The sequence below is a fragment of the Stegodyphus dumicola genome, chromosome 2, assembly GCF_044657685.1.
Source record: "Stegodyphus dumicola isolate Sdum_Otavi_A_Nest chromosome 2, ASM4465768v1".
Lineage (NCBI taxonomy): Eukaryota > Metazoa > Arthropoda > Arachnida > Araneae > Eresidae > Stegodyphus > Stegodyphus dumicola.
In genome coordinates, this window is record NC_140769.1 from 190,384,495 (window position 1) to 190,398,795 (window position 14,301).

General features: G+C 32.2%; 1 protein-coding gene across 3 annotated transcripts; it reads right to left on the reverse strand.

Annotated features, from left to right (window-relative positions):
- Positions 1–1,685: 1,685 nt before the first annotated feature.
- LOC118195674 (uncharacterized) lies at positions 1,686–14,084 on the reverse strand. 3 transcript variants are annotated; one of them, XR_004759305.2, is made up of 2 exons: positions 13,856–14,084; positions 1,686–3,222 (listed from the first exon to the last, which is right to left on the reverse strand). XR_004759305.2 is itself a non-coding variant. In XM_085810338.1 (2 exons), exons 1-2 carry the CDS (start codon positions 13,858–13,860, stop codon positions 8,428–8,430), a joined length of 411 nt encoding a protein of 136 aa, XP_085666464.1. In that variant the 5' UTR covers positions 13,861–14,084; the 3' UTR covers positions 8,355–8,427. The 3 variants fall into 3 exon arrangements, 2 of the variants coding, with proteins under 2 accessions (XP_085666464.1, XP_035222890.1); XM_085810338.1 differs by lacking the exon at positions 1,686–3,222 and adding an exon at positions 8,355–8,833; XM_035366999.2 differs by lacking the exon at positions 1,686–3,222 and adding an exon at positions 8,355–8,928.
- Positions 14,085–14,301: the final 217 nt, after the last annotated feature.

Sequence of the window (14,301 nt, forward strand, 5' to 3'; positions counted from 1 at the left end):
TGCTCGCCAATCGTTTTGTATGTGCTCCCCAGCCTGATTAGGTACTATGAACAAAAAATATTTTAAAAATAACCATTCATTTATATTTTTTAATTGTTAAAATACGGTAAGCATTTATAGTCATAAGAGATATCTTGCAAGACGTTATAAAATAATTGATTGCTGACTGATGAACTTGATAGAGAACATGGAATCTTATTGCTTCATTCCGACGTTATATGGCTCAGCAGGGGAAAAGTACTTCAACGATTTGTAGAACTTCTTTCGCCAATAAAGCAGTTTTGGAAATCCGGAAACGAAAATTATAAAGAATTGGGCGATAATAATTGATTATCCAATCTGTATTTTCTCACGGATATAGCAGCTAAGCTGAGAAAACTGAACGAAGATCTCCAGGGAAAAAAAAAACCCTTTTCAGTTGACTGGGACTGTAACTGATTTTCAGATAAAAGTTAATTTGTGGATAAATCAGATGAAAGAAATAAATTTCACCCATTTTCAGAATTTATCAAGCCATGTTAATAACCACAAGGCAACTGAAAGAGGAATACTCGGAAAACCTAAATGCACTGAAAAAATAATTTTGAACTCCGCTTGTCTGATTTCCATAAAGTTCAACCAATATTATTATTCATCTCAAACACATTTTGCCGAAATTAATATTTCAGATGTATCACATAAGATTGGAAATATGTTTAACAAAAATGTTGATGTTTTGGAAATGTGCTCGCGATAGGCCAAAATTTGCTCGCGACAGGCCAAAATGTGCTCACGATAGGCTCCCCACTGCTGACGATAGGCTTATGATCTTCGAATATGTGACTCTTGCAAGAATTGGGATATTTTATTTATTTTAAAAGCAATTACTTCCAACATTTTACAGCTGACTACATAACATAGTTGCTTTGGGAACTAGTCACCAGAAAGTTTGTGTTGCCACAAATATTTTTGTAATTTAATCCGCTTTGTGACAAAATTTGTAGAGTTTCCACCTTGCGCGCATGATATTTTAAAAATGGCTAATGGTACATACTTGAAATTTGATTGAATTCTTTATATGGGCACTATTTTCTAACTGAACCAAAAATCTGATTAATATTTTAATATTATTAAAAAATTTTATACACGAAAACATTACAAATTTTTTTAATAAAATACATTTTATAAACTCAACTCCAAATAAAATAAAAATTTAACATGAAATTCTTTGGATTTTTGGTTCTCAGTGTTTCCAAATATTATGAAAGCTATATATTAAATATGGAATTAAATTATGCAAAAAAATGTTTTAAATTGCTCTCTCAAGGTGGAAACATGACGAAAAATTTTGTCACAAAGCGGATTAAATTATAAAAATATTTGTTGCAACACAAATTTTCTGATTACTATTTCAAAAATCAGCTGTATTATGTAGTCAGCTGAAAAAAGTTGGAAGTAATTGTTTTTAAAATAAGTAAGTTATTCCAATTCTTGCAACAGTCACATATTAGAAGATCTTATGGGTTTTAAGGTGTATGAGTCCCCTTAAAGCAGCAAACCTTGAGAACACGAAAAAACTGAAGTATACAAAGAAGCTAGTTTTGTTTATTTGAACAAAGGCAGGTTAGAAACTGAAGAAAATATTCGATATATTGTGGTAAATTTTGATTGTTGCATGTTGTGTCAAATTGTTCCATGTCAAAAAAAAAAAAAAAAAAAAAAAAAAGGGGGGGGGGAGAGAGCGTGTCGAGTTCAAACCTGAGCTGAATGGGAAGCATCTATAGTACTTCTGTGACTGAGAGTTTTGTGAGATAAATTTTCTTCACTGTCATCAAAGTGGACAAATGTTTCATCGACGTAACGTATCCAAAACGTAAAGTTTATTAAATACTTTTGTTTCAAAATTTAGTACATGTAAATATCAACGAGAATATGATTGCGTGGACTCCCTCTGGCTAATGTCTTAGTTTGCTGATAAGAATTATTCAAGAAAATAAAATGCATTTGGTTGTGAAATAGTTGGATAAATGAGAATGATTCTTTAATATGTGAGTAATGAATTTCTTCAAGCTTATTTGTTGACAATTTAGAGCACCTTTCATCAGAACATTAGAGAGCAATGATTTAACATCAGACGGAACCATGAGAAAGTTGAAAGTTAAGTTATTTTTAAGTTTCTTTACAAATTCTAATAATTGCTTTACAGTGAAATTACAGATTTATTGGATAATAAAGAGAAGATCTAGAGCTCAGTTATGTGGCTTGTTTTAAAGAGAAATTGGAATTTGTCTTCCACCAATTCCACTCATCAAACTGAAAAATAAGTCAGTAGTTCGTCCACTGTCATTAGCATTGACCATTTAAAACAATTTGTATATGTAACCGGACATAAATTTGAAATATTTGTATAATTCTACATATTCGTATTACTCAGTCTTTGGAAGGAAGCTGTCTTGGAAGATACATTGTACTGTGAGCTTTTTTTGCGCACTTGAACATCGATTCATGAAAAAGCTGTATAGATATCGTTACCGACCTCCTCCTTTCGTACCTGCTGAAGTATCTTCCAGGATCATTTGATATAATGGAATGTGCTACTCTTTGTATATGACACATGACTGCTTCCAGAGTATATTTTTGCATTCAAAGACTGTTTTCAACTTCAGTCTTAGTAGACCAATGTGTTTTAGCACATATTTAACATTTCTTTCAAAATTCACATTTATAGATTAGTAATAATAACGTAAATTGAAAGAAAAACTTATAATGAAAAGTACTGCGGCATATATTACACTATTAACCTAAATTCACTGTTACATTTAAGGATAATGTTTATTCGTACTATGGATGGTGAACTGTATTCAGGAGCTGGTTGACTTTATTTGAAAAAAAAAAAAAAAAAAAAAAAAAAAAAAAAAAAAAAAAAAAAGATTATCATCACAAATATATTTATTTTATTATTCATTTAATAAACTTTTCTTTTTTATAGATGAGCGATCTGGCCCCTAAACATTTTAAATTCTCCATCACAAAGCTGTAAGATCTCTTACAGGAATTACACAGAACAAAAGAATACTCAATAACGATTATGTAGACGAGAGTAAAAACTCGTTAGCAGCACCGCCTACTCCTAGTCACTACTAAACTATGTTTCGAGTTGAAAATAAAAAGTGGATGTCGATGATTGTAAATATGGTGTGGAAAATACGCTGCACGTCTTGCTGGGATAATAGCTGACGTCCCCTGCAATAAAAGTAATTAAATTAGTATAGACATTTAATTAGAAGAGGCATACGTCAATCTTCAATGTAAAAATTTAAAATAAGGTTACACAGCAAATTTATTTTCGCGTATGTTTGGAATAAAATTCTATTGATTTGGAGGGCTAACAGACCCAGTCCTTCTTCAAGGGGGGAAAAAAAAGAATAAATATATAAAGAAAGAAGAAAACCTCTTTTCAGGAGGGAGGGGGAGCTTGAAGAAGATGGGCTTGTGTTTAATCACCATTAATATCGATATATTTTTTATATAAAATGACACTTATAGCAGGAACATAAATTTCCGTCCTTCAAAATAAACCCTTGATAAAATAATATTTAAAGTATTTTATGTTAAACCTAACATAAAACGAATTACAATTTTAATTTTTACTGTTCAGAAGGTATTATATAATATCAAGACATGGCGTTTCAGAAGATAACTGCGCAATCGTCTTTTTCTACTGTCCGTCAACAGCGATACAATCCTAATTCAGGGCTTAGGAAACAGAAGAGTCCCTCTTTCGAGTTCAACCTCAGAATGAAGAGAGAAAGGTTAATTTAGTTTTCAATTTTTTACAACCTCCCTCTCTAGCTATAGATCCGATGCCGTTCTGATGAGGAATCAGCAGTTAAGTTTCCTGGGACGTCGTTTTCTGCGAAGGGATTAAGACAGTGGTTTCCAACCTGTGGGTCGCGCCCCCCAGGGGGGCGCGAGACTGTTGCAAGGGTAGCATGCAGCTGTTTCCAAAATATCATTTTCGAATATAAACCAAAAAAGTCGAATAGGTGTCAAAAAATGAATCAGCAGTATACGTAATCCACAATCCTCGCCGCGAATTTTGCGGGTACAAATGCTAAAACATCCAATCTGTTACAACTGGACTCTGAACTCCCAGCGCCATCTAGCGAACTTTAGAATTAATTCCTAAGTAAAAAACTTTGAACTCGATTTGCGTAGGAGGAGACAGTCGAACTGCTACGCAGTAAAATTGGAACCGCTTTGTATCTGAAAGCGCGTTTAATTATCATGGATGTTAAGTGTAAATCAATTATGACTGTATATATGTATATAATAATAATAATAATTTTATTGTAATTTTTATGTTGTAGTAGTATTAATTATATATTTTTTTTTGTTTTGTTATTATATTTCTTATAATAAATATATTATATTTTTACATAATATTGTATATTTTTACATAATATTGTATATTATTTTGTAGCCCATTAAATAAATTATAATATCAGTTGAGTATTTATGAAATTTGATTTTAAGATAAATTAACGGGACGCAACAATTTGTTTTTTAAAGGGGGGCGCACCAATTTTTTTTAAAAGGGGGGCGCCAATACAAAAAGTTTGGAAACCACTGGATTAAGAGGTAATGAATGAGTCAATGCAAGGCCGAAGAATGGTAAACACTAATGGAGTATCTGGTTAACTTAAGCTTGGAACTTCATATGTAGTCGGTGTGGCATAAATTTAAATGTTTTCTTTTCGGCGGATTTGCTCATAGGGTACTGGGAAATCCAAACTCGATCTCCTCATTTAAATTGGTATTCAGGTTTTCGTCTTGTAACAGCATATTCTTTTCGATACTCTTGTTTCTTTTCAACCAGATCATTTATCTGGTTACTATGGTTGCAAAATCATTTCAAATATGGGGTAATTTCTGCTACAAAATTATCATTGGCGGTAACATGCCTAAGATCATGTGTTACGTCATCCAGTGCAAGTAGCTTTCTGCCAAATTGGAGGAATTCAGCAGTCTATCCAATTGTTTCGCATTTATAAGCATTCATTGCAAAACGGCCCATCAACGGCCGAGCAGTAAAGTTGCCGAAAACTGGTAGTTCCAACCTGGGTTTGATTCCAAGCAAACGGCCTGGTTGCATAGGCGTTTTCGTGGTTTTCCCATGTGTAACGTGTAATATGAGCCAGGTCCCGTGATGAAGTCCTCCACGAAGGCATCCTTCCCATTAGACCGACAGTGCTTACCATAATTAACTAAATCCAACCAAACCATTGCAAAACGAGCTTTGGAAGCTTTTCTATCCAAGAAAATACTTATCGTCTACAAGTATGGCTAACCTAGGTTTTATATCCCTATTTTTTCGCTCTGCAGGATTTTCTCAAAGGTGATACAGTAAAGTGAACGCTTGGTGAATGGAAAGAAGAAAACACACCTTTTGGATAACAACGCTAACGAACAGAGTTCCATTATCATTGATTAGCTTTCGAGGCAATTCATATCGTAAGAAAAAATTTATTTTTCAATTAATTTTATGGTACATTCCCTTCCAGTAGAAATGGGTAAAATTGATATTTGGGGCAACCCGCATATTTTCGGATTTGAAGGTTTGTAAAGATTATACTCATCACGAAATTTTAAAATAATCTGCAGTGTATTATGCATGCCTGCGTAATAATACCTTTGGAAATTCTGTGGTATGTCCCTTCAGCACCATTATGTCCTGTTGTAGGGGCATCATGATGCTGTATAAAAATTCTTTCTCACTCGTGTTTTGGTACTACTAGTTGAGCTTCCTCTGATTCAGAATCTGGGGAATAGTGATACAGAATTCCTTGATTCATTATATAACCTCGCCTGGTCCAATTAAAAAAGAAATTTCATCTTTTACTTCACTTTCAAAAGATTTTATGACCTTTTTCAAGATTTGTATCCATCAGCTGTTCTCCATGAACTTCTGCTGCATTTCTGGCGGGCGTTTCAATGGTTATTGTACAAATTTCGCATGATTCTCTTTCATGTTGCACACAGGATGTGACAACATATTGGCTACAAAATTAGCTTTTCCAAGGCTGTATTGCATCTTCAAATTATAAGACTGAGTTGCATAGCTCGCTGAGGAAGTCTACCCCGAGGTGACTTGGAGCTTAAAATCCATTTCAACGGTTCATTATCAGATGCCACAGTAATCTCTTGACCATCAGTATAGAGACGGAATTTATTCAAAGCCCGTACAACAACAAGGCTTATCGTTCTGTTGTAGAGTAGTTTCTTTTGGTGGCAGACAACAAATGGCTTGAATATTCTATTGGATGTTCCTCTGAACCTTTTCCTTGCAATAGCACGGCACCCAAAGCATAGTTACTAACATCCGTCCAAATAATGTAAGGTTTCGTTGCATCATTTTGCTTTAAGATGAGAGGGCTAACGAGAAGTTGTTTTAATGTCTGGAAAGAATTTTCTTCTTCTAGTGACAGAATATAGAGTCCTCCATGTCATAGAATGACAAATGTACTATTGAGGCCTATGCTGTACATTTGTGACATTAAAGCCATTTGAAAATCGAATTCATCTGGAAGAAAAATGGCATGCATATACAAATTTCAGTTTAACCATAAAACCGATTTTCAGTTAGGAATCCTAAGAAAATACTTAACATTACAAAACTTAAATGACAGTTATATGAGTTGCTAGAGACATTAGGTATTTTTGAAGCAGAAGACTTGAAAAATGAGCAAACGCCTTCGTCGGGAATCGAACCGCGGACCTCTGGAATATGCGCCCAGCGTTTAAAGGGCGACTGGGGTTTTTAGGGGACCCTATCGCCAAATCCTGCATGTGGAGATCCATCATCCAACACCCTTTTAGTTCGGGCGCCACTGTAGAGACATTGGGTATTTTTGAAGCAGGAGACTTGAAAAATGAGCAAATGCCTTCGCCGAGAATCGAACCGTGGACCTCTGAAATACTCGCCTAGGGTGCAGACCACCACACCACGAAGGCATGCCAAGAAAATGGGAGAAATACCTTATAGAGTGATGGAATAATTTTATACAGGTAAAATTTTTCTTTCCATTAAGGCTTTTACAGACAAGAAGCTATGAATAGAATATGATAATAAATCATCTAACTGCGAGAACTTTCTATCATTATACTGAGATCTTTCTAATTCAATTGGATTTCATATTAGCTGAAAAGATGCCATTTTTACCGAACTTTACTTACTTTTTTTACCATACTTCCCATTTTTACTGAAAGAATTCGGAAAGTTTTACTATTGACAAAAAGCCGCTTTTCTATAAGAAATTAATTTTATAAATTATTAAAATATCTATATATGCAAGGAATATTTAAATATACCCCGAATGATGGGAGTTCTGGTCGTTTCTGACACTGACATTGACTATATTGCTCTCCATACTTCTTGCATCTTATTCTTTCAACTGAATAAAGACAGGGCCTCAGGTAACTTACTGGCTATTCTTCATATTGCGATGAATGTATGGCCCACCATCCCAGGAGCAGAAAAATGCATTTTGAGCTTTGAAATAAAAATTACTTTTTTGATAAAAAGTGTCTTAAAAGGGTGTAATAGACAAACGTCGTATTTACAATGCTGCGCAAAATTTTCGTTACACGTATAAAGTACTGATAATTTATCAGGAAAGAAATTAATATAATTTATTGTTTCATGAAATAAACAGAAGTCAAACTTAATTACTATTAGAATTCAGTTAAATTTCATTGATGTGTTAAGTACAAGTAATGGTATTATGTCATTATGTCATCCAAAGGCGTGTTTAGCACTTTAGAAAAAAAAAAAAAAATTCTGCGATAGGTAATTAATTTAATCCAAAAATGTTTGAGTTCTTTCTTATTCCCTTTAATGGAACCATTATGTTCTAGTACGTTTCTTGGACTCAAAGTTTTATTAGTATAAATGGGCCTTTATTAAAGTGCAGCCAGTTGCGAAAGTGTTAAGATAGCCGAAACAAGACAAATAGGTCGTCTCTGGAAACAATTTAAAGAATCCGAAATTGTTGCTAAGACGCAAAGTGGTGGAAATAAAACAACAGCTACTACTAAAATTTATTGCTACTTTGGTGCAAATGTAATAGTAGGACAAGAAATAATTAACAACGGACGTATTTTCTGGCATATTCGACAGAAAATCTCTGTCCATCCAGAAATAGCAAGAGGAAGTCTTATAATTACATACAGGCAAATTTTCATAGCAGCGTGTTAAACTACTCAATATTTCTGAAGTCGCTGTCTTTTAAATAATCAAGAAGAATTTCTTTCAATTTTAAGCATTAAATTAATTAATTTTTAACTTGATTAGCTAATGTAATAATAAATTAATGTTTTACTTTAGATACGAATTTATTATTTAATGTTGGTTACAGGCACTTTATTAAGCAACGCGTACTTTTTATATTACTTGAACAATTCTTCGGTTATATTTTTTATAGAACCATCAAAGTCGGCAGAAAATTTTCCTGGTAAATGTCCACAAACACTAGGCTTTCTGCACATTTTATCCATGAAGCCACAGAATTTTCCAAATGCACAAATGCTTGATCGTTTCCTCCGAGCTTTTGAAGAAGAATATGCTATTTTTCCTCCTTTCAGTTCTTCAGTTATAGAAAATAATTTTCTGAATTTGTCGAGATAAAGTTTTTGAAACCCCATCCAAATTTTTGGTATTCTTTTGCAGTTACTTTTCAGGATACTTCTGGAATCAAGGACAGTGTCATAAAAAGAAAAGGCATCGTTTCCGTATGGTGTAAATACTGTTCTTTTTGCATTGAAGACATGGTGCAGTTCTTTTGAATCATCATTTCTGCAGATTAAAACATAGGTTTTATCATTAAACGGTACAAACTTACTGGATGCGCATGAAGATATTACTGCTGAGAACATGAAGAACAAAATGATCTGCGAATGAAAAAATACCAGAAAAATTAATTTCTAATTTTGTCTATGATCATGATAAATAAATTATTCGTTGTGCTTATTACATGCTCACAAATTTTAATCGAAATTTTGTAATGTTTTATTCATTTTGTCCATACTTGAAAGAGATTTAATAATTAACAAAATAATGCATTTGTATTATAAAAAAAGCATTCCAATAAAATCACTTTCTAGTTGTTTTCTTAACATGTACTGCGGTAAGTAAAGAGTGTAAATTTGAAATGTGTTATTATTCTAAAACTAATGACACTGTTAATAAATTTTTGACTTCGAATTTTCTTGATAAGACTTACAGTACTTAATGATGTCATATGTACTTTTATCGAAGCATTTTCGAAATAATTTGGAATGTTACCTTACATTACTTTACGCTAACCTGACATCCATTTATCTTCCAAGTGAAATTGCAAGTGTTACCATTATACGATACATATAATCTTTAATTTATTTTCAATTCAGACTATTAAGTAGATAACTTTCAGAATTCGGCCTTTCGATGTGATATAAGATCTTTAATTTGTCTCCCAAGTTATGAATATTTCATACACTATGTTATAAAAGTAATAAATGCACTTCTGATAATTTATATAACATATCTAATCGGTAAAATTTTAGATACGAGTTATTTAAAACATATCCTTTTGGTAATGACGCATATTTGCAACATCATTATAATTAATAAAATATATTTTTAAATATTACACATCTGGGTACAGAATCGACTGGTTTGCACAATTTCTTTGAGTTTTGGTAAGTATGTATAAAGCAAGTGGTAATTTGTTGCATTTTATCAATAAATTAATTTATTTATAATTTAAATTATTTATAATAAATTAATTTATAATTTAAAAAGGAAATTTCCTTTTTAATTCTGGGTTATTTATTGTCATATGGCCAACAAGTCAATAATCCCTATGACAATAATATTCACTATAAAGTAAACAAACAAACAAAATATAAGTTATCCATTTTCTTCATTGTCTTAACCTTCTTTAGTTTCAGATAAAGTTCAGTTGGCTTTTCAAAAAAATTCAATTTGATTTAGATAACTGAAAAGATAAAAAAAACAGCCAATTCGTAAGCATTAATTAAATCCAAAGGAAGTTTAATTTGACACAATGAATTCGATGATGATAAGGCATCAATAAATTAACTTAACATGCTTCCCAGTATTTAAGTGGACAAAAGGAATCTCCTCTGGTACCATCGGAAAATGTTGCATATTGCACTGTATTCTGATGTTGGAAAAGGATTGGTTTTATAGTTTAAAGACTTTAATTAGGCTAAGAAATCTGCTTCTTAATTTACACTTCTAGAAGAAAAAACCAGAGCTTTTATTGAACCTGAACATTCTGACTTTAAATCTAATCACCGATAAATTAGCAGATGCTAGGATCGATATGATCTTGCTTGCCATCAACTGTATAGTAAGTTTGTCCCTATTTTTGACCTAATGTTGAAAAATGTAAACCGAGAGAAAGCTTACCCTCAGCAAATATGCTGAATGTTTACTAACACCGGATTAATTTTCCAAAGATAATTTTTGATGAGCGACAGATATGATAAAAGAGTACCTGCGGTATCTTCTTGCTTTGAACATAAGTGATATCGATGAAAGCCGTTCGTGACTGATAAATATAAGTTTTGCTGTTATCGGATGGAATTCGTCTTTACTACCTCATTATTTAATCAATAAAAAAGCTTGGTTAGTTTCTTTCATATTTCCAAGAATGGAACAAAGAAATACAGAAACAAAATAGAATTTGTTTTTCTTGTTTTTGATAGTTACTCTACTTAAAAATTTCTACAGGGCTAAAATCAATCGAGTTGTTGGACTAGCCACTAAATTCTGCATAGACTCTTCGATATTTCAGGCAAAAAACATGAGAAATAAACTATATTCTTGCCAGGATTCGAAAGTCGGTCTTCCAGTTGTTAGTTATAAGCGTTTACACTTAGCAACACTAGAGGGGGCAAAAAGGGAGTGGGACAAGCGCTATAATATAATCCCACTTCTGAATTAACTTCCTTGACCAAACTACATCCTACTATCGCAGGAAGAGGTGAGAAGTAAAGAAAAAAAAATGGCCATTTTCAACTTAAATGCAAAGAAATAAATAAAAGCTAAAATGAAAAATTTCTATTGATTTAATTCATGGTGCATGTAATTAAAATGGACTTCTTTTTTTTTTTTTTTTTTTTCTGAAAAGTTGGACTTTAATTCTATACGATAAACAGTGAATTATAATTTGGAAATGAAATCTGATTGTAAGTTTCATTTTAAGAGTGTTCTTGAATCGAAGCAAAAGGCACATGTTTTAAAGATTGTTTCAATGCATATAAGGTGGTAGAATATTTATTAGAATGTTGACGGTAGAAATTTTGATCCAGTTTTTTACCGTAGTTTTCAACGAGTAAACTACGGTAAAATTTCAGTAAACGTTTCCAGGTGTATTTTAACCGTAGTTTCCAACGGGTGTAGAAGTTTTAAAATTGTTGAGATGGACTGTATCGGCGATCGTACAAATATCAAAGAAGTCGAAAAACAATAATTTTAAACTAGTTTTCAGAAATGAGGCATATTTACTACAATGAAAATAGGTATAGAATGCAGACATCAATAAAAGATTTTACTTTTTAAAAAATTCAGTTTAACTTAAACTGTTTACCCTTGGTAACTGTACTTGAGAAGCGTATAGCGACTAATTGCTGAGTTCTTAAAAATGCAAAAACAAGTCCAAGGAAAGGTTAAAATACTCTTTTATTTTAACAATATTTACAGTTGGTCCCTTTCGGACTTACAGGAAACCCCCACTTGGGCTTGAACTTAAGATAGAAAATAAACTAATGCTAACTAACTAAATTTTAGCCTAAGCTGTACAGAAATAACTAACTGAGTTGGCTCTTAATTAAACCTCACATGCGAATACTAACAGAAACGTAATAATACGGCCGAAGTACGTAGTAAGATCTGGCTTAAAGCAACGACGTGGCCAGAAGGCAGGACACGCTCTACTGAGGACTGAGTTCTTCTACGGAAGTGACCGGGACTTCCCATAAATACTGGTTCTACGTCATTTAAATAAAACGTGATACTGAAAACTCATTCTGGCAAGGAGTTGTAAGTGGAAAACAAGAGAATAAAGGATAGAGTTTCAAAATTAAAAATAACTATTAGGAAATTAAAACAACGCTTACAAACTTTTCATTACCAACGTTAAACTGAATTTCTGAACGTGTTGCAAAAGGAGAGTACGAAAAGTAGAATCTTTCATTAATACAATGAACCGCTCTAGCAAAAAAAGCTTTTTAACTTAAATGGCTAAAAGGTCCATATAAACATAGCATAAAAATGGCTGAAAGGTTCATATCTCTGACATCGATGATTCTTGCAGATACATTTCGAAGTATTTTAATTTGAGACGAATCGAATAGTATGTTATTATTTATATCTCACTCAGATTTGAATGACTTACTAAACAGATACTCCTCGTTAAATTCAGCTCAACATTTCTTAACACCTCATACTACTACTTGGAGAATTATATAATATCGAATTTGTTGTAAAACAATAATTTATTTTGTAGAATTTCACCTGTCTACTACATTTAAAATTAATTCATTTAATTTTTTATTTTTTTTTTATTTTTAAATAATTGAACGATTTAATTTATCACACAGGAAGGGCACATAGGCTGGGAAAAAGGATACCGAACTTTTTTCTAAAATTCACGGAATGTTTTCAGCAGGAAAGGCACCGAGCTTTTCAAAAAAAATTGCTTATGTGTATTCTGATTATGCTAGCATCATCTAATATTAGATGAGACAAAAAAGGTGCTGAAGTAGAAAAAAGCATTTCAGTAGAAGAAATGGAAATTTATAGTCTTATTTTACTCATTTATTAAATAAATATAAAATTGTCACAATGAGAGAAACATACATACATTTATACACATTCTCCATTAAATTTCTATAAATATAATACAGGGTGATAATATTTGGTGGCAACAATTTGAAAAGTGATTCAGACTTTTAAAGTTTTCGACACAAAATGCCAAAACGAAATTAGTAGCCCTTCTGGGCTAACGCCCTTTGTGATAAAAATGATATTGGATAAATGTAAATTATTTTTATTGAAACAATTATATTTGTTAGTAAGGGAACATTATTAGCCTAAAGGGCGTTAGCCCAGAAAGGCTATTAATTTAATTTTGGCATTTTGCGTCGAAAACTTCAAAAGTCTGAATCAATTTTCAAATTGTTGCCACCAAATATTATCACCCTGTATTATATTTATAGAAATTTAATGGAGACTCTATATAAACATATGTATGTTTCTCTCACTGTGATAAAACAATGGTAAGTATCAAATCTTAAATAACGTAATCCTCCACCCGAATATGGGCATCTGAAAGCCCAAATTTGGAATTTGTTTTATTACCTCTTTCATATTTTGTAAAGCATTTCTGAGTTTTTGATTAAGAAACTCAACGATTTCAAAGCGAGCAACGGCAACACTGTACCGGGGGGGGGGAATTATCTCTAGCGCGCTAACCCGGGGTATCGGAAATTCTAGTCTAGTGTTGGGGAATTGGGGAATAGAATTTAATAGTTTAAGTGCGAAGAACATGATATTTAATAAATAAAGGTAAAACACAAAACGTTAAAAAAAAAGGCCCCCTTGGGCGAAATATAAAATTTGGAAGCTTTCAGATTTTTTTGTATTTATTTTCTTAATACTCTAAAAATTGCATTGGGAAATTTTACTTTCTTCCTTCTTTTATAAGACTAAATACTCTTCGACGTTTTTATTATGTTATCTTTGCTATCACGCATTTTATTGTTATAATATTATTATTATTAAAGATAATGAAGAATAATACATTACCTCATTAAGCTCCATTCTGAATTGCAAGAGAATGCAATAAACTAAATTAAATTACTTTATAAATTCAAAATTTTAGAAAGGTTTATTTAAACGTCACAACACTTGTTGCATGATCTAATTGCGCACAAATCTTTTCCTCTGTGTAGGATGTTATTAGTTACACCAATAACTCTGTTTTTCGTTAATTCACGACGATGACGTTAAAATAAAAAATAAAATTCTAAAGGCAGTGTTAATGGCGAACGCAACCTGATGTTTGGAACCTGTTGTGTACAAGGTTATTTAATACAGAAGGTAATTCTTAAATCGCAGCTTGTTCTTGGGAGATTTGACGGCATTTTTTTATGCAACATTTTGAAAGTGATTCGCCCGGAGTTTTGAAACTACATTATATGAATCCAAATTTAAACAAAAAAGTAGAAAATGACATTTTGTTATCTGTGCCA